The sequence below is a fragment of the Dama dama genome, chromosome 15 (assembly GCF_033118175.1).
Source record: "Dama dama isolate Ldn47 chromosome 15, ASM3311817v1, whole genome shotgun sequence".
NCBI classification, from domain to species: Eukaryota; Metazoa; Chordata; class Mammalia; order Artiodactyla; family Cervidae; genus Dama; species Dama dama.
The window spans coordinates 8,401,644-8,425,888 of NC_083695.1; the positions used below are offsets into that span (position 1 = coordinate 8,401,644).

General features: G+C 43.5%; 1 protein-coding gene across 1 annotated transcript in view; it reads right to left on the bottom strand.

Moving 5' to 3' along the window:
* RYR2 (ryanodine receptor 2) overlaps positions 1-21,896 on the bottom strand; it is a 798,221-nt gene extending 776,325 nt beyond the window's left edge. The window contains exon 1 of the mRNA XM_061161401.1: positions 21,793-21,896. Within this exon, the coding sequence (XP_061017384.1) occupies positions 21,793-21,840 (48 nt within the window). The 5' untranslated portion in view covers positions 21,841-21,896. The remainder of the gene's footprint in view (positions 1-21,792) is intronic.
* Positions 21,897-24,245: the final 2,349 nt, after the last annotated feature.

A 24,245-nucleotide genomic window follows, 5' to 3' on the forward strand; every position in this document is an offset into this window, starting at 1 on the left:
CTTGAAAACAAAATGGAGAAAATGCAAGAATCAATCAACAAAGACCTAGAAGAATTAAATAATAAACATAGATAAAATGGGCTTCCCTGGTGGCTCAGCTGGTAAAGAACCCACCTGCAAGGCAGGAGACCTGGGTTCGATCCCTGGGTTGGGAAGATCCCCTGGAGAAGGGAACGGCTCCCCACTCCCCAGCATTCTGACCTGCCTGGAGAATTCTATGGACAGTATAGTCCATGGGGTCACAAGGAGTCGGACAGGACTGAGTGACTTTCACTTTCACTTTTCATATATAAAACAAGAAAACAACAAGGACCTACTGTATAGCACGGGGTTCATTATCTTGTAATAACCTACAATGGAAAGAATCTGAAAAAGAATAGATATACATATACACGCATACATATACGTGACATGTATAAATTAATCACCATTCTGTATATCTGAAGCTAACAGAACACTGTAAATTAACTGCTTCAATTTTAAAAAATGGTTTTAAAAAGCTTGAGCATATGTATACTCTAGTCAGCAATTCCACTCACAGGTGTTGTACATCAACTGAAAAGTATGCATGCCTATATTTAATTAAACTATTTAACTATTCATTTAACTATTTAGTATTTGAGAATATCAATACCAGTTTTATTCCTAATAGAGAAAGCTGCAAACAACTCAATGTCTATCCACAAACTGGCATTGTTCTTTTGCTGCTGTTGTTGAGAGGCTAAGTCATGTCTCTTTGCAACCCCATGGACTGCAGCACACGAGGTTTCCCTCTCCTTCATTATCTCCTGGAGTTTGCTGAAACTCATGTTTATTGAGTCAGTGATGCTATTTAACCATCTCCTTCTCTGCCACCCTTTTTGCCTTCAATCCTTCCCAGCATCAGAGTCTTTTCCAGTGAGCTGACTCTTTACAACAGGTGGCCAAAGCATTGGAGTTTTAGCATCAGTCCTTCCAATGAATATTTGGGTTGATTTCCTTCAGGATTGACTGGTTTGATCTCCTTGCAGTTCAAGGGACTCTCAAGAGTCTTCTCCAACCCCACAATTCAAAAGCATCAATTCTTCAGTACTCAGCCTTCTTTATGGTCCAACTCTCACATCTGTACATGACCACTGGAAAAACCACAGCTTTGACATACATGGATCATTGTCAGCAAAGTGATATCTTTACTATTTAATATGCTGTCTAGGTTTGTCACAGCTTCCTTCCAAGGAGCAAGCATCTTTTAATTTCATGGCTACAGTCACCATCTGGAGTGATTTTGGAGCCCATGAAAATAAAATCTGCCACTATTTCCACTTTTTCCCCTTCTATTTGCCATGAAATGATGGGACCAGATGCCATGATCTTAGTTTTTAGAATGTTTAATTTTAAACCAGCTTTTTTACTCTCCTCTTTACCCTCATCAAAGGGCTCTTTAGTTCCTCTGCACTTTCTGCATAGGAGTGGTATCATCTGGGTGTCTGAGGTTGTTGATATTTCTCCTGGAAATCTTGATTCTAGCTTGTGATTTATACAGCATGACATTTCACATGAACGATGTGGGTTTGATCACCTGGTCAGGAAGATTCCCTGGAGGAGAAAATGGCAACCCACTCCAGTATCCTTGTTTGGAGAACCCCATGGACAGAGGTGCCTGGCGGGCTACAGTCCACGGGGTCACAAAGAGTTGGACATGACCGAAGGGCCTTAGCACTCAAGCATGCACATTCTACTTGACTCCACGGACACAATCAGATATATACCACATAGTCCTTGTCCGCTAGTAGCTCTTCCTAAGACTTAATTTGCCTCTCAAAGACTCTTTTTTTTTTTTCCTATTAAAGTTTTAAGTGCATTAAAAAAAACTTTTAAAATTAAAGTGTAGTATAAAACATTCATGTACAGTAAGGTACGTATATCTGAAAAGTACAGCTTGGAGAACTTTTGCAGTGTGAACACATATGTGTTATCACTCAGATCAGACCTAGAAGCCTCCCTCAGACTCCCGCCCCAGTAAGTACCTGCAGCTCCAAAGGTACCAATATTCTGACTTCTAGCAGGACAGATTTGTTCTGCCTGTTTTACAGTTTATATAAGTAGGATGATATCATATATGCTCTTTTGCGGTTGTTTCCTTTGGCTTAATATTGCGTCTGTGAGATGCATCTGATGCTGGCCCACAATGGTCATGGCTTAATGCTGCAAAGGAGGAAGAGATACCTGGAGTTAACAGCAAGTTTTACCTTAGAGGACAAAATGCAGCAGGGCAAAGGCTAACAGAATTTTGTTAAGAGAACACACAACACAAGAGATGACTCTACACATGGACATCACTAGATGGTCAATATTGAAATCAGACTGATTATCATCTTTACAGCCAACGATGGAGAAGCTCTATACAGTCAGCAAAAACAAGACCAGGAGCTGACAGTGGCTCAGATCATGAGCTCCTTATTGCAAATTCAGGCTTACATTGAAGAAAGTAGGAAAAACCATTCAGACATTCAGGTATGACCTAAATCAAACCCCTTATGATTATACAGGCTTCCCTGATAGCTCAGTTGGTAAAGAATCTGCCTGCAATGCAGGAGACCCCAGTTCGATTCCTGGGTCGGCAAGATCTGCTGGAGAAGGGATAGGCTACCCATTCCAGTATCCTTGGGCTTCCCTTGTGACTCAGCTGGTAAAGAATCTGCCCACAGTGCAGAAGACCTGGGTTTGATCCCTGGGTTGGGAAGATCCCATGGAGAAGGGAAAAGCTACCCACTCCAGTATTCTGGCCTGCCTGGAGAATTCCATGGGCTGTATAGTTCATGGGGTCACAAAAAGTTGGACACAACTGAACGACTTTCACTTCACTTCACTATGATTATACAGTGGAGGTGACAAATACATTCAAGGGATTAGAAGGGCCTGAAGAACTATGGAGAGAGGTTCATAACATTGTCCTGGACGTGGTGACCAAAACCATCCCAAAGAAAAAGAAATGTAAAAAAGTAAAGTGGTTTTCTGAGGAGGCTTAACAAATAGCTGAGGAAAGAAGTGAAAAGCAAGGGAGAAAGAGAAAGATATACTCAACTGAATGCAGAGTTCCAGAGAAAAGCAAGGAGACACAAGAAGGCCTTCTTAAATGAACAATGCAAAGAAGTAGAGGAAAACAACAGAATGAGAAAAACTAGAGAACTCTTCAAGAAAATTGGAGGAATCAAGGGAACATTTTATGCAAGGATGGGCACGATAAAGGACAGAAACAGTAAGGACCTAAGAGAAGCAGAAGAGATTAAGAGGTGGCAAGAATACACTGGAGAACTGCACAAAAAAGGGCTTAGTGACCAGGATAACCACGATCAGGTGGTCACTCACTTAGAGCCAGACATCCTGGAGTGTGAAGTCAAATGGGCCTTAGGAAGCATCACTACAAACAAAGCTAGTGGAGGTGACGGAATTCCAGCTGAGCTTTTTCAAACCCTAAAAGATGATGCTGTGAAAGTGCTGCACTAGATATATCATCAAAGTTGGAAAACTCAGTAGTGGCACTAGTGGTAAATAACCCACCCGCCAATGCAGAAGCACCTCCCCGGAAGCCCCATCTGGGCAAAAGGGGCCAAGGAAGCTGCAGGACAGGAGATTGAAAAGAAAAAATAAAGTGCTGCTGGCAGCCTGTGATTAAAAAAATACAAAGGAGAAAGGTTTAAGATAAGCTAATAGCCCCCCACAAATACTTGACACACAGGAGGTAGTAAATATTAACCCATCGTTGGTAAATGCAGGAATATGCATACATAGATAACTGTGGTCCCATCCAATACATTCATAATATCACCACTCAATGAAAACATCAGTTTAACATATGGTCAATCCAATATTTATAGCCTTCATAATGAACTGCAGAAACCACAAGTCAATTAAATAAAAATGAAAGCCTGAAAACTTTTTAATTCATCACCTACCTCAAAAAATATAGCCTCTGTCTCCTATAATTTACAGTAACTTCTCTTCTCTCTTCCTCACCCACATGAAAAACTGTTACACTTGTGATATTTCAGTTCATGACACAGAAGAATCTTATCAAAAAGATTTGAGCAATCGTTTTCCCCTACCCATAAAAATTGGCTGAATTTATCTAACCTTAAAACTAGACTCCATTTATCCACAGTACCAGGCCCTTCCTTGGAAGTTGTCCTGCTAAATTAAGCAGAGTTCTTGACTCTGATGGTCTGAACAAGCAGAAGAGGGTGCCATTACTCATTTTCTCTTTTACGCAAAGATCTGCAAATCCTTCTCTTTGATTTATTTAGCAGGCTCTTTCGGTCAGACTTTAGTTTGCTCCATTATTCATATCAGAAGGCAACAGCATAAACCATCACTAATGCTAAGATCTGAAAATCCATTTCTGTAACCTGAGTCTGTCGTCAGTCATCCAGCATGCCCACCCCCTATCAAACTCTAGGCTTCAGACTGCTCACACGTATGAGAGACAGAGGCGGGATGGCCCTGCTCTGTCCCCACTGCGTGCCTGCATGAAACCGAGGTCCTGAACTGAATCGGTGGTACCCTTCTCTACCAACATTCATGGCTGTGCTGGGGGCCTCTCCAGAGTCATATTTTTGTCTGTGAAATCTTATCCCTGATTTCTTGTTCTGCCAACCAAATGAAATTCTCAAAGTGTTGTTCTGTAGAAAAAGTCCTTGGCAGGACCAAAACTGGAAGATGTTCTCCTAACCGTAGACACAGTACTGTTATCATTCTACAATGAAAATGTTGGGAAGCTGTCTCACCATCTTCTAATTTATGCTTGAGTGTTACCACCCTCATCTCCCCTTCTTTCGACCAGTATCCATAAGCAGTATGACCAGGCAAAAAGATGCTAGAGTCCCAGGGGTAGAGAGGAAGAAGCCTTTAGATTATATGGCCCAACGTCTCTTTTCCTTCCATTAATCTCCAAAATCCTCTTTTACATTTGCACAAGAGTAATTTCATTCTCTAAGAAAGGAGGCAGAACGGGATAGGTGTGATTGGGTAAGTCTGAGTGACAGCCCATTCTAACGTTTAATTCTGGCACCTAGAAGAGTGAAAGGTAGAGTCCTTGACCTTTAAACTATGAGGATCTCCCATGCCCAGCAAATCCTGGCAGTCCTGGGCATAGCTGGGCAAGACCAAGAAACAGATAACATGACTGAACACTTCACCTAGTGCATTACTGGTTGCAGAAAGTTCTTTAAGAAAGTACAGACTATATAAATTTAACTAACATTTGGCTTACACATATACATTACATACCTATGTGTGCTGCAGTGTGCTAAGCTGCTTGAGTTGTGTCCAATTCTGTGCGATCCTGTGGTCGTAGCCCACCAGGCTCCTCCGTCCATGGTATTTTCCAGGCAAGAATACTAGAGAGGGCTGCCATGCCCTCCTGCAGGGCATCTCCCTCACCCAGGAATCGAACCCACGTCTCTTACACCTCCTGCATTGGCATGAGGGTTCTTTGCCACTAGCACCACCACTAGAAAAGGTAAGATCCAACTTGATAGAGGCAAAGGTGGTGTACTTTTATCTTAATTATGTGTCTGATACATGGTCAGCATGCAATTTGGCTAGTTGAAAACATCCTATAATAACCATCATCTCAAAAGGAGTTTTCTTTTCAGGCCTTGTTGTGAGCAATGATTGAGGCCCTGAAGAGATTAAGACAACTCTTTGTTGTTAAGTGCAGACATCTGTTGAAAGCTTTTACTTTTATATCACTGATGTTAAGTATGAAACCAACTGGGATTTGCACAGTTAAATGCTATATATACTTACTGCTCAAATTTTTTTTCAAAACAGATCTTTGCAAGCTATAAATTGTATCTGTGGTGTGCTGCCAATTAAATTAACATGTAAGCTTTATGGGAATTAAAATATCTCAGAAAAATGTAAATTGCTTAATTCTCTGAAAAATTACTGAAATTGACATAGCCAGCTAAACTATGTATCACAGTAGGAGAGCCAAGGGCAGTTGTTACCAGAAGAATCATTTTGTCTCCTAAGATATTTTGACATGTTCCCCTGATCTGAGCTGTCAGAAAACTGTTCTAACATAGTCCATTTGCTGAAAATTATTTGTAAATACATATATAAACCCTGCAGTCTTTTTGAATCAGGAGCTATGGAAAAAAATAAATAAAGCCAGGAGCGAGATGAACTTCTCCCACTCACCCTAATGGATACGCTAGGCTGGATTATTTAATCACCAGCACCATGCAACATCCAAACAAAACACGCCCAGCTTAGGATCAATGAAGCTCTAAGTTTAATTGCTTACTGCAAGGTTCCCAGCAGAAAATGAAAGCTTGCGAAGCTAACCTAAAACCAAATGAAGATAGTGTGTGCTCTCAAACGAGGAAAAGTAGTAAGTAATTCTCTGCTAAAAGAGAGGATGTGTCCATGTATTTGTGCGCCCAATTATGGCAGCAGGTGGAGGGTGGAGCAGCCTCTAGCCTGACCCGTATCTAGGCAGTTGCTGCACGGATACCATCAATAGATTATGGGCTCTCCCTTAAAGAAAAAAAAAAGGCGGGGGCGGGGGCGGGGGTGGGGTGGGAATAATCAGTAGCTTTCTGTCAACCTTGCTTCCCCCTCAAGCTACCACCTCTCCTCCTCGTCCTCATCAATCAGTAACACCTCCCTGTGTCATCTAACTCTGCTTCTGATGCCCTCCTTGTCTGAGAACCCATCCATTTCCATGGCTTTGCTATCATACCAGTGGTATCCAAATCTTGGGTCTCTCTAGGCCCATCCTCTCTTCCAAACACGAAATCCACATTTCCAGCTTTGCCCCTGGACTGTTTCCTAGGACTGCTGTCATAAAGCACAGCAAATGGACGGCTTAACAGAAATGCACCGTCTCCCAGCTCTGGAGGCCAGAAGTCTGAGTTCAGGGTGTCAGCAGGGCTGGGTCCTTCCAAGTCTGTGAGGGAGCACCTGTTCCAGGCCTCTCTCCTGGCTTCTGGCAGCCCCGGCATCCCCCAGCTCAGAGAGACATCACTCCAATGCATCTGTCTTCACGTGGTCTGCTCCCTGTATAGCTCCACATCAGCTTCCCTCTGCAAGTCTGAGTCCAAATTTCCCCTTTTTTTATAAAGACACCAGGTCATACTGGAGTAGAGCCTACCCTTGCAGCTGTGCATGCTCAGGCAAGTCCAACTCTTCACAAACCCACGGACTGTAGCTCACCAGGATCCTCTGTCCATGGGATTCTCCAGGCAAGAATACTGGAGCAGGTTGCCATTTCCTCCTCTAGGGGATCTTCCCGACACAAGGATTGAACCCACGTCTCCTGTGTCTCCTGCATTAGCAGGTAGATTCTTCATCACTGCACTACCGGGGAAGCCCCAGAGCCCACCCTTATGACCTCATTTTAGCTTCACTACCTCTGTAAAGACCCTGTCTCCACATAAGACCACATTCTGAGGTCCTAAGGCTTAAGACTCCTATGGAAACATTTGGAGAGGGAAGCAAATCTAACCATAACATACCTTAAAATCAGGATGTCTCAAACTAATCCTACTAGCTTCCCCTAAAACATTCACCTGGACCATGTTTGTTTGAGTTTCCCAGGCTCATCCCTATCTTTTGCTTCTCCTCACATCGAATCCGTTACCAGTCAATCCTGTACACCCTTCCACTAGGACAGCATCTCTTAAGCCTTCCCCCTCTTTTTCATTCCCACAACCACCACACAAATTCAGGCTGAATTATCTCGCACTGAGTACATGGTGACTGTCCTTAATAGGCTCCTTAGCTGCGGTCTCTCTCTGATCTCGCTGTATCCCAATTTATCTTATAAATTGCTGCCACATTAATCTTCCTAACAGACAGCTCTGACCCATTTCCCTCACGAGAGAGGAGAAAAAAAAAAATAATGATAACTTCAAGAGCCTTTCTTACCTTGTAAGTTTAGTATAAATCCCTGTCCCTGGTGGTCTCAAGTTCCCACCCTTCAGGGATTAGCCCAGCCCACACTCTCACATTATCTCTCTCCCAAACATGGCCCCATGTATTTCCGGCTGTTTCCATCAGAATCCTGCCAAGAAAAGAAACAGCAATCTCACAGGGCTTCTTTAAAAGGCAGTGAAGGAAGAGATCAAGGAGTGAGTGTGGAGGGCACTGGAGCCCAGCAGAGAGCGACAGACACCCAGTGCCCAGCCACAGTGGGAATCTGGTGCCCGGCCTCCATCTGAATCAGTGAACAGAAGCGATGAGAGCTCCCAGCACCCAGCAGAAAGAAGCGTCTCCTGGTCAGACATGAGTGAAAAAAGTACCAAGGATGAGAAAACAGAGTACCAACCCACCGCCTCCACTTACATCCCTCCTCCCCTGGCATCCTGTCTGCCCACCTCCCCAGACCAATTCACCAAAATCCTATCCGTCTTTAAAGGGTATATGAGTGATAATGTTTTCCTGGGAAAAGCAGCACTCAAACAAAAATGCACATGTGTTTAAGATTTTACTGAATTCATAATTAAAGGAAAGCACCAGTGTGACATTACCACACGTTCAAAGGAAAATCCAAAGAACATGTGAATATACGCATCCATCAGGAAACCTGAAATGAATTTGCTTGCTGAGTGCAAAACTGCTCAGTACCCACACCTGCATGCCACTAGATGCAACCTGCATTTTCTCTGATCAAGAATCCAAGATCCAGGAACCATTACCATTAGTTTTCTACAACTTAAAGAGTTGTAAAATAGCTCAAAGCTGAACGAAAGGTAAAGATAACTCAAATGAGGGACTGATGGAGAACAGGGCACCCATGATTCTTTTCATTATTAGCCAAATTCAGTCTTTCCCAATGTTCCCTGACTACTGGAAGGGAGGAAGGAAGGAGGAAAGGAAAGAAAAGGGTTTTGGCATCAGAAAGACCTTGGGCTCACCACCAACATCACTTACTCATGAACTGACCTGAAGTAAGTAATTTCACTACCTACAGCTCAGTTTCATGATCTGTACAACAGCAATTAACCGCTTTATGGACTAAATGAATTGCTTTGGGAATCAGATGAATGGTGGCAATCCTGAGCCAAGTAAATGGTAGCCAACATACCTGAGGTCCTTGCATTTTCCATCACTACAAATCATGGAGTTAGACCAGAAGTTCCTTTTCAATTTGAAAATTGTGTGACTGTAAATGCTGTCTCCTCCATGAAGACTTAGACCATCATAACTACCAGACATGGACCCCTACTTCCTGTCCCATCTTCTCCCATACCAGTTCTCTGTCTCATGTCTACTCTGTAGTAGAACATCTGCTCTCTGCTTATTCCCCGTCCAACCCACCAAACAAAAGAAACTCGGGCCAAGGGGGAGAGAAGGGATGGATTGGGAGTTGGGGATTAGCAGATGCAAAGTATTACACATAGGAAGGATAAACAATGAGGTCTCACTGTATAGCATGGGGAACTGTATCCAATATCCTGTGATAAATCATAATGGAAAAGAATATGAAAAAGAATGCATGTATGTATAGTCACTTTGCTATACAGCAGAAATTAACACAACATTGTAAATCAACTATACTTTAATAAAATAAACTTTACAAAAAGGAACTCAGGAACAAGCTCAAATATATTGGAGTTCTAGCACACAGAATGGCCCCTAGTACACAGTAGGTACTCCACAAATATTTCAAAATGAACTCAAAGAAAAAATTAATCAAAACCACAATGAGCTAAATAAAAAAGGAAGATATGTACAATGGCAAAAAAAAAAAAAACACAGAGAACTATAACATAACCCCATTAGAATGTCTTGGTGGGAATACAAACTGGTTCAGCCACTATGGAAAACAGTACTGAGAATCCTAAAAAAGATTAAAATAGAAAGAACTACCATATGATCCAAAAATCCCATTTCTGAGAATTTATATGAATGAATCAAAGACACACACAATGAAATATCATCCAGCCATAAAAAAGAATGAAATCTTGCCATGTGCAACAATACAAGTGGACCACGAGGGTATTAAGCTGAGTGAAATAAGTCAGACAAAGACAATACTGTATGATCTCACTTATAATGAGAATCCAAAATTAAAAACAAAACCACCAGACTCACAGAGAACAAATTGGTGGTTGCTAGGGAGGAAGGGGGGGGTGGCAAAACGGGTGAAGGAAGTCAAAAGGTACAAACCTCCTTGAGTTTAGTTATAAAATAGATAAGTCCTAGGAATACAATGTAAAGCATGGTGACTACAGTCAGTATGATACTACTGTATTGTGTGTGTGAAAGTTGCTAAGACAGATCTTAAAAGTACCTGTTGGTGTTCAGTCACTATGTCATGTCTGTTTGCGACCCCAGTGGACTGCAGCACACCAGGCTTCCCTGTCCTTCACTATTTCCTGGAATTTGCTCAAACATGTCCATCGAGTTGGTGATGCCATCCAACCATCTCATCCTCAGTCAACCCCTTCTCCTCCTGCCTTCAATCTTTCCCAGCACCACAGTCTTTTACAATGAGTCAGTGGCCAAAGTATTGGAGCTTCAGCTCCATCAGGTGGCCAAAGTATCGGAGCTTCAGCTTCAGCATCAGTCCTTCCAATGAATATTCAGGGTTCACTTCTTTTAGGATTGACTGGTTTGACCTCCTTGCAATCCAAGGGACCCTCAAGAGTCTTCTCCAGCATCACAGTTCAAAAGCATCAATTCTTCAGCACTCAGCCTTCTTTATGGTCCAACTCTCACATCCATATATGACTACTGGAGAAACAACAGCTTTGACTAAATGGATCTTTGTTGGCCAAGTGACATCTTTGCTTTTTAAACACTGTCTAGGTTTGTTGTGGCTTTTCTTTTTTTTTTTTTTATTAGTTGGAGGCTAATTACTTCACAACATTTCAGTGGGTTTTGTCATTTCTTTCCAGGAGCAAGCATCTTTTAATTTCCTGGCCGCAGTCACTGTCCATGGTGATTTTGGAGTCCAAGAAAATAAAATCTGTCATTGTTTATATTTTTTCCCTATCTATTTGCCATGAAGTGATGCGACTCGATGTCATGATCTTAATTTTTTGAATGTTGAGTTTTAAGCCAGCTTTTTCACTCTCTTTCATCCTCATCAAGGGCTCTTTAGTTCCTCTTCACTTTCTGCCATTAGAGTGGTATCATCTGCATATCTGAGGTTGTTGATATTTCTCCAGCAATCTTGATTCCAGCTTGTGAGTCATACAGCCTGGCATTTTGCATGATGTACTCTGCATGTAAGTTAAATAACAGGGTAATGATACACAGCCTTTACATACTCCTTTCCAAATTCTGAACTAGTCTTTTGTTCCATGTCCAGTTCTAACTGTTGCTTCTTGACCTGCACACAGGTATCTCAGGAGGCAGGTAAAGTGATCTGGCATTCCCATCTCTTTAAGAATTTTCCACAGTTTGTTGTGATCCACACAGTCAAAGGATTTAGCGTAGTCAATGAAGCAGAAATATATGTTTTTCTGGAATTCCCTTGCCTTTTCTATGATCCAAAGGATGTTGGCAATTTGATCTCTGATTCCTCTGCCTTTTCTAAATCCAGCTTGTATATCTAGAAATTCTCGGTTCACATACTATTGAAGCCTAGCTCGAAGGATTTTGAGCACTACCTTGCTAGCATGTGAAATGAGTGCAAAAAAGTTCCTATCACAGGAAAGATCCTATCACAGAAAAAAATATAAAATCTTTACATGTGGTGATGGATGTTCAACCAAACATGCTGATCATTTTGCAATATATACAAATATCACTATCATTATGTTGCACATCTGAAACTAATGGTATTTGTGAACTGTACCTCAAACAGACAGACAGACAGATAGATGGATGGATACTAAAGCAGTCTCACAGGAAAAAAAAATAAAGAATAGACAGGGCACTGGAGCAGAATGGGATGGGACCACAATCACTGCTTCTCCTTTCCTAGTTCATTCATCTGCTTTTGCATGACTAGGACTGAAGCTGGGCTGATTTTTGTAGGCTTTCCTGAGCGATGCCCTTCTCTGTTGCAGCAGCAAGACTTTTAAACTCAGTAACAAGACCCTGTCTTCAGGAGATGATGGTCCCCTTTACTGTCACAAAGAGGACAGAAGCAGAACTGGAGGCTTTAAGCTCCTTTGACAGCCATCAATCAGAAACAGTTCATTCCAGCTTTTCATTTGTCTGTGACTCAAGAGGAAATGTTCTCCTGACAGGTCACCAAACCAACAAGCCAGAACTTGTAAGCTGATCATAACTCCCAACAGTGGGCATGGTCTTAAAAGACACATCATGTCAGATGTGTCCAGGACCAAAGGGGATGGAGGGAATATTCCATATGATAACAAGGAGAGTGATAAAGGAGCGCCGAGGATTCAATTCAGTGAGGTGGGCGAGTATGTGTCCCTGCTGACATTTTCAAGTGCCCTAATCATCCTTTAACATGCTGTTCTTCTCTAAAAGGACTGTGCTCTACCCAATGGGATCGTAATTGTACGTGTCCCTGAAGTACTTTATGATCAAAATTTGGTAAAAAGAAATATGGAGTACTATCTTTCTTTCGTGTGTGTGACCAAAATTTCTTCATGAAAATGTCTTTGGGTGTGTAAGATAAACACAGACTTTAGTAAAATTTAAGACAGGTCATATTTTGATCACCATAAACCCACTGTGGAAAACAAGTGAGCACAACTTTTAATGACTAGAAGCTCAGCGTGACATTCAGTACCTATGTTAACAATGCCCCAATTTACTCAACATTAAGGATTTGATTTTTTTGTTCCTGGAATTTTTCTTTTTTCTTATCTCTTTTTCTTCGTGCTCTCAAAAAAATCTTTTACTTTGTGGCTTTGGTTGTGTATTAAAAATCAGTGAAACTCATGAGTTCATGTGAACTGTATGAGTCTGATTCTAAATTCAGAGGGAAATAAACTGGGAGATTAGGGTTGACATACATATTTTATATATATATATACACACACTAGGATATATGTATATATTAGGATTGATATATATATATCAATTCATATTGATGTGTGTGTGTGTATATATATTTATACACATATATTAGGGTTGAGATATATATATATACTCTGATACTATGTATAAAATAGATTGGGCTTTTGGGCATCCCAGGGGGCTCAGTGGTAAAGAATCCACCCGCCAAGCAGGAGACTTGGGTTCAACCCCTGTGTCGGGAAGATCCCCTGAAGAAGGAAATGGCAACCCACTCCAATATTCTAGTCTGGGAAATCCCATGAACAGAGGAGCCTGGCTGGCTACAGTCCATGGGGTTGCAAACATTCAGACACAACTTGGCACCCAAACCACCACCACCACATAAAACAGACACCTCCTGAGAACCTACTATGCAGCTCAAGGAGCTCTACTCAACGCTCCACAGTGACCAAAATGGGGAGGAAGTCCAGAAGAGAAGGGACGTATGTGTGTGTATAGCTAATTCACTTTGCTGTACAGTAGAACTAACACAACACTGTAAAGCAACTGTATTTCAATAAAAAGTAGTTTTAAAAAATAATAAAGTTCACAAAAACAACCTTAAAAAAAAAAAAAAAAACTATTGCAATTGCATTAGAAGTGGAACCAATGTGCAAAAACAAAGTTTTTAAGATCACAAACTCCTTTAAGGGGAATAATAAAAGTGCTTGCATAGGAGAACAAATATCAATAAATGGACCCCACAGATTTGTTCTTCCTCCCAGGCTGATGCAGATTCTGAATCCCTGCTCTCCAATCACACTAGGAAGTGTTCATCCCTGTGGGCAAGGAGTGCTCCCAGCACCTAGGAGGTAAGTCCTGCCTCAACCCCCTCCAGACCCAGCAAGGCCCGTCACTCTCTGAGCTCCCACAGTACTTTCTGCTGTTCCACTCACTGTGCCCTGCATCTGCCTTGGCTCCCCAGTGAGAGCTAAGGTCTTCGTCAGGAAACCGGCAAATACGGATGATTGCCTGGTGACAGGAGCTGCCCGGCACAGTCACCTAGGGGAGGTCTCATCTGGGCACACGTGTCAGTGGTTCTTGCTCTGTGGACTCTGCTTGGATAATGGGCATGGAGGCAACTCTGCGCCAGTCCTCTGAACACCCCAAGTCAGCTACATGGAAAACTTCAAGCTTCAATTTCCAGAAGAAACAAGCACTGCAGGATTCTTACTGGGCCACTGGAAGCAGGAAGAGCAGCTTTTCATCTGGGCTTTGAGGCCAACTATCTATAATGTTTAGGAAACTCCAGAAATATGGGTCAATTCTTGACCAGCCCAAGTCAAAAAAGGAAGTCAGAGAAGTGCTTCAAAGCTGAGATGGTGGAGAACAAGACATCACTATGAGTTTAGTTGCTGATGCTGTGATCCACAAAGATGAAAATACCCAGGGATCCCCAGCATCACCCAAAGTATGCATGTCCAATATTTGTTCTCAGAATGTATTATTAACATATGATGTTCTATGCTTGTGCTAAAGGGCCCTTTATTTGTCTGTGAACTTCTAAGCAGCCAAGGCTTATATGAAATTTTTTTTTAATCCACAATAATAGCTGATGTGCTTGTTATACATAGCGCATCATAGGTACAAAATATATATTTGTTGAAAGCATAAGGGAAAAAAGATAATATATAGAAGAAACTGACCTCCAGCTTCTAGATTCTGAATCTAATGCATTTGTTTGATTGCTTATTACAAATAAATGACAATGGATGATATTGTGAAAAAAATGTGATGTCCAGTCCCAGGGCAAGGTTTTATTACACTCATTCTTCTAAATGGTTTGAGTCTGGCTGACCCTAGGACTCTTAACAAGGCAATGAGCCGCTCAGAGGTAAACAATTCCCCATTTTTCAGTTCCCGAAAGAATTTTTATGGGACTCTCACCAATCCCAAGGTTACACTTACTAGCCAAGTTCCCATCCCAACATTCTCCCATAATTTATAAAGACGAAAGTAAGCCGACAAAATCTCTCCACTGGATGCCCCTGTGATGCCCAGGAAGTCACCTCACCATCTAGAAGCTTCTCACTTGAAGGACAGATTGTGGAGTGAACCCAGGGTCTCTCCCGGCAGCCCCTGTCACTCAGACTCACTTAGCCCCTCCTTTATTCCCTTTCTTGCATTCGTTCACCTGTCTCAGTCACTTTCCTCTCATTATTTCCTCACAAGGGTGAGACCTTGCATGATAGGGAACCCAAGTAAGGTGACAAGAATCAGATGATTCTGATTCAAGGAGAGAAGTCAGACTGTGTGTGCCAGGAATCCAGAGCCAAGGAGTGGTGGCAGGAACACAAGGGTGTTTAAGGGGCTGCAAAGGCAGGAGGGTTCAAGGGGAGTGCAGTGGCTGGGACAGGGGAATTGAGGGCGAGAACAAGTGCTGGGGTGAGAAAGAAATCCAAACCTGAGCTAGGCGGCCAGGTCAACAGTGACAGGAGATGACGACAAATAAAAGAACGAAAGGAACAAAAAGAACTGAACTAAAGCACTTGGTATCTTTAGAGTTTAAGGAAAATATTTTTAAAACTTTCTTGAGTCCCTAAGCTAGGTCCTGGTGGATTCAGGTGCTCTTCTGGAGATTAGGATCACACTGGTATGTTTAGGCCAGGGCCACTGGCCAATGCACACCACTGGGAGGAAGAGCCCCCGGGGGACAGAATGCACATGTACTCAGGATGGCGTGTATAGAGTAGGAGGGGAGTTCAAACAGGCCGCAGGCCGCTGGAAATGAGAGCCCAAAGGCCAGCAGATCTGGGAGGGTTTCCCCTACGCAAACAAACAGCATTGGGAGAGTTCATGTCACTCCTCTGGCTCCCAGAGCTGGATGAAGCCACTGTTACACTTTTCAAACTCTATTAGTCCAACGATCCCAGACTGTGAGGAACAGATAAGCTCACGAAGGCAGAAGAGTGAGAACTAGACATAGGACAGCATCTTTGAGGACAACTGAAGACCTGGAGTCGATAAAGTGAAAAGAACCCCAAAAAAGTGTGCCCAGAAATGTACAAAAATAACTAAAAATGTATCCTAGCTCCAGAGGCAGACAAAGGAGCTTCCGAAAGTAGAGGCAGGTTGGTAGAGTTTGTGAGGTCTCAAGGAACAGGGGTGGGGGAAACATTTAGATTTGGCATCGAGGAGGTTACCATCATATCATCTACTCAAGTGATTTTAACAGAAGTGATTCTCACAGAAGTGAGAATTACCTGGAGTGGTGGAGACCACATCTTGAGGAGTTGAGTGGCGAAAGAAGGCTAGGGTCAAACAAAGAAATTTTAAGATAGGAGAACTTAGCATGATTCAAGATTGACCAGAGGGAACAAGTGGAGAGGGAGGCAGAGAAAGGATGGAATGCATGCAAGATTCCCATCGTGGACCAGCGAGCATCTGAGATCTGTGATCTGGGACACAAGAGGGATTGCAACTTCAGAAAGGAAGAAAGAAACATCCTTGTCAACAGCTAGGACAAGAGGGTAGATTTAGACCATGAACCCTGTGAAGGTGACGGTAAGTATAAAACTGAACAGGTGGATTTAGATCTACTATACAAAGAATGCTGTGCTAATAAACTAGAAATATGGGCAATTTTTCAGAGATTTTCACATACTTTGCATTACTCTAATGCTGCTATTATGGGCTGAATGTTTGCATCCCCCCAAGTCTCCTGTGTTGAAATCCTAACTCCCAAGGGGACAGTATCAGGAAGTAGGAGAGGTAATTAGGTCATAAGGGTGGGACCCTTGTGAATGGGGTTAGTGCCCTTACAAGAAGAAATAGACTCAGAGACTTAGAGAATGAATTTATGGGTATGAGGAGGGAAAGGATGAGGGGAAAGGATAGTTAGGGAGTTGGGGATCAATATGTACACACTGCTGTATTTTAAATGGATAATCAACAAGTATAGCACGGGGAAACTCTGCTCAATGTTATATGGCAGCCTGGATGTGAGAGGAGTTTGGGAGAGAATGGACACATGTATATGTATGGCCGAGTCACTTCGGTGTGCACCTGAAACTATCACAACATTGTGAATCCACTAAACTCTAACATAAAGTGTTTTAAAATAAATAAATAGAAGAAACATAGGAGAAATGATTTTTCTCTCAGCTATATAAGACTACAAGAAGAAGACAGACATCTCAAACCAGGAAGAGAGTCCTCATCACATGCTAGATCTACTGGCACCTTGATCTTGGCTCCAACAAACTCCAGAACCATAAGAAATAAATGTTTGTTATTTAAACCACCCAGTCCATGGTATTCTATTATAGGGGCCTGAGCCAAGACAGTCACTAATCTGGAGTGTGATGCTGGGCCAAACCATTTCACCTCTCTGAGCTTTTCTTTATCTGCAAAATGACAGGGGAAGGAGACACAAGGGAAGACAAGGTAATGTTTTCCAACGGTCTCTTCCTACCCAAGTATCTCAGTGTTTCTACATGTGCTTTTTCCATCTAATTGTTCCATGCCAGCCTCTAAGTCTTTGCTTTGCAAGTGTAATTGCAGACCACTTGTTTTCCTTATGTTGAATGCTTAACACCTAGCATCATGCCATGCATAAAGAAGGTGATCAACAAATGTTTTCTTTAAATTAACAAAATCTCCATAATGTCAGCGTTTCAGGAGACAGATGTATGCCTTGTCATCACTCCCTCTTCCCCAAGGGTTATTTACAGAAGCACAGTCACCCAGAAGTTGTAATCCTTTCTCTGGCAATTCAGCCTTGATAAAAACACTTATCTAAAGCCAAAGGACAAACAAGATGGAATGTCAAGTAAATTAGGGCCCTAAGTGTTTCAGATCCTGCCCTTCTGCCAATGTGCACACACCAATTTCTAGATTAAGAAAAATAAGCTACAAAAATAAGCCTGGGTCAGTTTTCCAACAGTTACTTGGGGAAAACAAAAAAAATACCACAGTGCATATCTACCGATAGCTCCTCATGCCTTCATTATCAAGGGAGCAAAAAGTGCTCACCCAGAATCTTGTTTGTACTCTGTGACATTCCCATAGCTGAGAAAACTGACTGTGTCTCCTGTTTGCTGTAAACCAAAAACACGCTTCAGCAGCTGATAAAGAAGGCTTTCTCTCCTGGAAAAGACATCCACCTAAGATCTGAGTTTTAGTCTTGCTTCCGCACTGCTGAGCAGCTGACTTTGTACAATTAACCTCCCTGGACCTCTACAAACTGGGGCTACACATTCCAGTCTGATCTATTTTCCTGTGTTGTGCACTGGCATTTACACTTTATAATCACTCTTGTGGCTCAGCTGTAAAGAATCCGCCTGCAATGCGGGAGATCTGGGTTTGATCCCTGGGTTGGGAAGATCCCCTGGAGAAGGGAAAGTCTACCCACTCCAGTATTGCAACCTGGAGAATTCCATGGACACGACCGAGCGACTTTCACTTTCTTTCACCATTAATTGCTGAATCCTTTCTGAGATGCTTCCTATCAACAGCAAGCAAGCCAGATGTGGAAGCATTGAGAAGAAATCTATGGTGAACTATCTCATTCTGCAAAGGAAGACACATTCCTATTGGAAGAACTTCTGCAGCCTGGATTAAGTCTGAAGTCTCAACCTTTGCATAAATGCAAAACTACAAAAAACAGCACACCCCCAGAGTAACTCCTCTGTGCTTACACAAAATGAAAGAAAAGCAAAGTACTTAGGAAAAATCAACTCCGGTGTTTTACATCATGGTTTGCTTACAGTTAAGGGATTCCATCATCGCTATCCTGGTAAGCTAAGGACATTTTTAAAATAAAATAAACAACACGTCCCAAATCATGGTTGTGTGTGGAAATGATAGTGAATAAATCCATCATGAGCTGAAGGTGTATTTCATGATAGGATTCTTCTAAGTGTCCCAGCACGTTAAGCATTTACATGTATATATTCTTAATTTCTCTCACAGATAAACACATCAGAGTAGGCTTGCTTCTGGCTGGTGGGAAAACCACTGAATGGATGATCTTTCATCTGTGTAAGCATTTAAAAGGAATATTAGCAAACTCACAACTGCATAATGGAAAAGAGCTAGGAGAGAGACTAACAGGGGCTAAACAGTGACAAAACTCCCCTTTACAAATGAAGAATTAATTAACTGATTAATCAACTCATTAATTAACAGCAGCAGACATAACTCAGGAATGGAATCCATTTAAGACTTCACTTTTGCTTCCTTGACAGTGATCATAAACCTCTGCAAGAAGAAGGAAGAAGAAAAGCTTTCTGTGGACACAAAGATGCCAAAGATTCAACAAAGCACTGCTGTGCTTGAATAAAAACCGAAAAAAATATTTAAGGTGCTCTACTCAGAATATACAATATGTCTGGTCAAATTCACCATTATGGCCTTTTAACGACTAACAGTTTGACTTTTTTTTTTTTTTAAACAGGACAGTTATCCATAATCTGTAACCATTTTATGTAGATGTGCAGGTTGTTAACACTCCCTGGGCTACCAAAAAAACAAAGAAAAAAATGACCCCCCTCCCAAAAAAATGTAAGAACTACATTCTCTCTATTCCTAATTCCATTAACATTTCTGAACCAACAACATTCTCAGGTTAAGAGAATAAAATAGAAAGCAGCAAGGGCAGACAGAGGAGTGATAAAGCGTTTGAGAGTTTCTGTATTAAAACTAAAATTTAGAGGGAAAGGCATGTTTTTCCTTTTAGATGTTCATGCCACACCAAAAAAATTCCCCTGCTCCACCAAGCTACCTCCTTCAAGGTCATTTATCATCAGCACAACAGCCTACGGATGTTTTATTAAAAGAAAAATCCCAGCCTAGGACTGCCAGATCTCTACCCAGGACCCACTTATCAAAGGTGTCGCTGGGGCTGACAGGCAGCTGTCCAGGGGCACAGACTTAACATTACTTTATATGTACTGAAGCCCATCAGCAAGCACATTACCTCGGTCCCCATTAAGTATTCTGATAACACCACCTCCATGAGCTCGGCTTAACATTTAAGCCTGCAGGAAGCCCTTGAGTGCACAGAGCCTTCCAAAATTTTCTAGCTAATTTTAACCCTATGGAGTATGGAGAAAAATTGAATTTAGAGATTACACAGCAACTAAATATTTTACCCACCCAAACAAAAGCTTTCACGGTATTGAGAAACAGCTTTTCACGTGGCTTTTTATTAGTTATCAGAAAACCATATAGATAGTTTTCCACTAAAAAAATAAATAAATAAATAAAAGTAAACTGTCTTACTAGTAGGCTTAAAATACTCCTGATGAGCAAGGTTTTCCTGAACTGGTTCTTTAGGGCTGGGTGGTGGAGCAGCATTACCACCAAGAGCATATGTAATGGTGCATGACTCGCAGCTATTAGATCAAATCACTGGCCAATCTGATGTGTACTCTGGATTTTATTCTTTCTAAAGCCCCTACCCCCAAGCAAAAATGAGTGCCAAAAAAAAAAAAAAATTAGAAGAGCTAAATAGAAAAACAGGCCACTTAGAATGCTCTTGGACAAACGTACTGTTTTCACTCGTTCAGGACCCAAATACATCATCTAGGCTCTTTTCGCACCTAAAAGTTGCTATCTGTTTAATATTTCAAAACCTAAGTCTCGCTCTAATTGTCTGTGACTGTGGGGGTAATTGGAAGTGGGCAGCGACAGCTTTTTTACTGTTGGGGAAAGAAGAGACTGGAGAAGCTGCAGTCTTTGGCAGGGGGATGGGAGGTGGAGGGAATCCTGGAAGGGAATATCCTTCGGAGAGGAGGAGGCAAGTGCAGGGAAAGGAATGATCGAAAGGATGCTGCAAACGCTACCCCGGCGATTCTTAACCAGAAGTTACGACATTTTCTTTTGCCAAGGGGCTCTCCAGTCCCAGCTTCGAGGGGAGCAAAGCCTCAGCCAGGGAAGTATCTGCAGCGTTCGAACAAATCAGCGACAGGAAGGAGCCCTGCCAAGGGGTACTTAAGGAGAAAAAAAACTGTATTAGTGTGAAGCCAAGCTTTCCCTGCTGCCGCTCAGCGTGGAAATTCCGGGTAGCCTCCCTACCCTTACACACACGCGAACACACACACACACACACGCACTTTGCTGCACTCAGCGTTCAATAAGCCAACATTTAGAGAACGACGCGTTCACGAGGTCCCGCGCCGCCCCCGCGTGCGCGTGCACAGACACTCACTTCCCATCCCTTCCACGTTGTGTGAGCAGTCTCAGCACCACCAACGGCCCGAACCCAGGCACCTCGATGTCTCCCTCCCCTGCGCAGCACCTCGACTTGCGGGCAGTCTCGGGGCACACCCTGCACCCGCTTCCCCGACCCCAGCCACGCCAACTAGGCGAATCCCGGGGTTGCGTGACTGCGCGCGGGTCTAACCCGAAAGCCGAGAAACCGCGCCGCGGCGGAATTCCGGACAACAACCGCGTCCCCGCCGGTCCCCGCTCCCCACCGGCCACTCGGTACGGTCTGTGCCCCCAGCTGCCCCGAAGCTCCCAGCCTCGCCGACCGGTCAGGCCGGATCTGCAGCCCCCGAGTCCCCAGATTCCCACTGCTCCGAGGCTCCCGATCTCAGCGCCCCGGGACCAAGCCGGTGCGCCGCCGGCCGCTCTTCGCGCTCCGGCCACGCTCGGTCTCCGGGCTTTACACGCGGGCGCACAGACACGCACGCACCCTCCCTTCCCTCGCCCCGGCTCGCACACCTGCGCCCCCGGGGGGTTGCCCGGCTCCTCGCGCATCCCTGGAGGCAGCCCCTTACCCGCCCGCGCGTCCCACTGCCGACCGGCCAGTGGATGCCCCAGCTCTCTCTAACCGCCCCCACTCCGGGTCAGCCCGAGACGCGCGGCGCTTACAGTTCGCAGGAACTGGATCTCATCCTCGCCCTCGCCCCCATCGGCCATGGCTCTGCTCCTTCTTGCAGGGGCCGGCTCCCGAACCCCGCGGGGCCCGGCGTCGCTGGCGGCCCCTCGCTCTGTCTCCTCTGCTGCTGTTCCCGCTGCCGGGAGCCGGGGGCGGGAGGGGTCTGAGGCTGCTGGGTGCCGAGCGCCAGGCGGTCCCCGCCTGCAGAGCGGAGGAGGAGGCCGGCGGGCGGGGGCGGCGGAGGCGGGAGCCTCCCTGCGCCGCACTGTGCGGGAGGAGGGCGACCCGGCCGGGAGGACGCGGGCAAGCGGCCCCGCAGCCCCGCCGCGCAGGCTTCGCGCGCCCCGCCTGCCGCAGGCGGACTGCTCGGCCCCGGCTCCTCCGAGCGAGTGCGCTGAGCCGGCGGAGCCCGGGTGAGTGCCGCGGTGGGGGCGGGGAGTGGGGGCGGACGGGCGGGGAGGAGCTCGCCGGCTCCCCTCTGCTGCAGGTAATCCGCAGCCGGCTCCTCGGGGCCACCAAATCCGAGACCCAGCGCCGCTTACTGGCCGCTCCGGGTATCGGATTCGGAGCGCACCCGATGAGCGCGCAACCTTCCACCTGCGCCCTTCTGTCTCCCTGGGCTCTTGCACCTGCGGCTTCTGACCTTAAACCTGCGCTCACGATTCCTTCTCCTGTGGGAGCGGAAGGGGCTCCCACAGTACTTTCCGCGGCACTTCAGATCTCAGGCAAGAATCATCTTTCACCCGGATGCCCGGAGTGGATCACCTCCAAGTAAAGGTGATTTTAAACTTAGATTACCTCTATTACCCGATCATCCTGAGAATTCTTTAGTATCTAATGTCGGTGCACCATGCTTCTCACAGATCAGACACACAAAATGCATGGTAACAAATTCCTTCAACAAATACATGGTGAATGCCTATGCCCGATACTGGAGTATAAACAGACCGGAGTTTATTAGAAGTGCTTAACTATGAATTGCAATAAGCTATGAGATATCAGTATGAATCATTGAGGCCGTCTAAATTCGGACTATGGTACTCTCTGTCCTCGCTATACGGCCATTTACTTCTGAAGAAAGTCGAGCATTTCACCACAAGTATCAATATGTAGTTCCCGCAATCCTCCATGCAATTACCCACCAAATTGCCATTTAACAAACCGCTGTAAGAAAACGCAGAGTCTGAGACAATTTGGACAGGAAAGCACTTATCTCTTGTTCCTAGTGCACGACTCCTTCATTTAAGATACTTTAAGTATATGCAAACCAAAGACTGCAAATGCCAGTCCTTCAAAGAGGCAGATGCTGTCAAATGAAGGTTTTCATCAGTTTACCTACATTGCACATTTTGCAGCATATAACTAGTTACTAAAATCTGCATAGTAGATTCTATGCACCTTACATCCTATTTTCAGCTTTCATGAACTTTATACTTACTGAGCCAGTTTTGCATATTTCCAGTAGAATGAATAACATAAAGAATATGCCTATAAATACTGTCCCTCTTGGTGAGATTAGCAATGCTCTGCTCTGTCTTATGATACTAATCATATTACCAAAGTTCTTGACATATTTTTGTATATTGACCCATAATGACTAGCCAATTCTTTCTTTTTTTTTTAAGATTTTTTTTATATGGGCCATTTTTGAAGTCTTCATTGAATTTGTTACAGTACTGTTTCTGTTGTTTCTGTTGTGGTTTTTCCACCCAGAAAAACCATGTGAGATACTAACTAGCCCACCAGGGATTGAACATACACCTCTGCATTAGAAGGCAAAGTCCCAACCACTGGACCACCAGGAAAGTCCCAAAGACTAACCAATTCTTAAAGCATAATTTACATGAATTTTTACTCCTAGGAACCACTAAATAAACAATCAGGGAATCTCACAAAAGATAAAGTCCACCATGAGAAATGGCTTTATTCTGAAATTGGCTCTTCACTTTATGTTGAATAGTTTGATCTTCCAAATTGATGACGTATCAAATAACCCTTTTTCAAGCATTTTATGCAAAGATATGCATAGACAGTTTCTTAAAGCAAATAGGAAAAAGAGTATGACAATGCTGTATATTGTCACCCTGCTTATTTAACTTATATGCAGAGTACATCATGATAAATGCTGGGCTGAAGGAGGCACAAGCTGGAATCAAGATTTCAGGGAAAAATATCAAAAACCTCAGATATGCAGATGACACCACCCTTATGGCAGAAAGTGAAGAAGAACTAAACATAAACATCCATAGTTTATGTGCCTTCTACACATATGTTCAGTAAAATACTATAAAAACTCTAACTCACCAGGTTTTCATTTTGGCATTTTAACTAGGCTGTAAACTTTTCTAACAAGAGCTATATTTAGTATTTCACTACTTCTCTCAACATAAGTGATATATAATGCTAAATGGCCTAAGTACCCAATGATTATCATTCACCATATAGA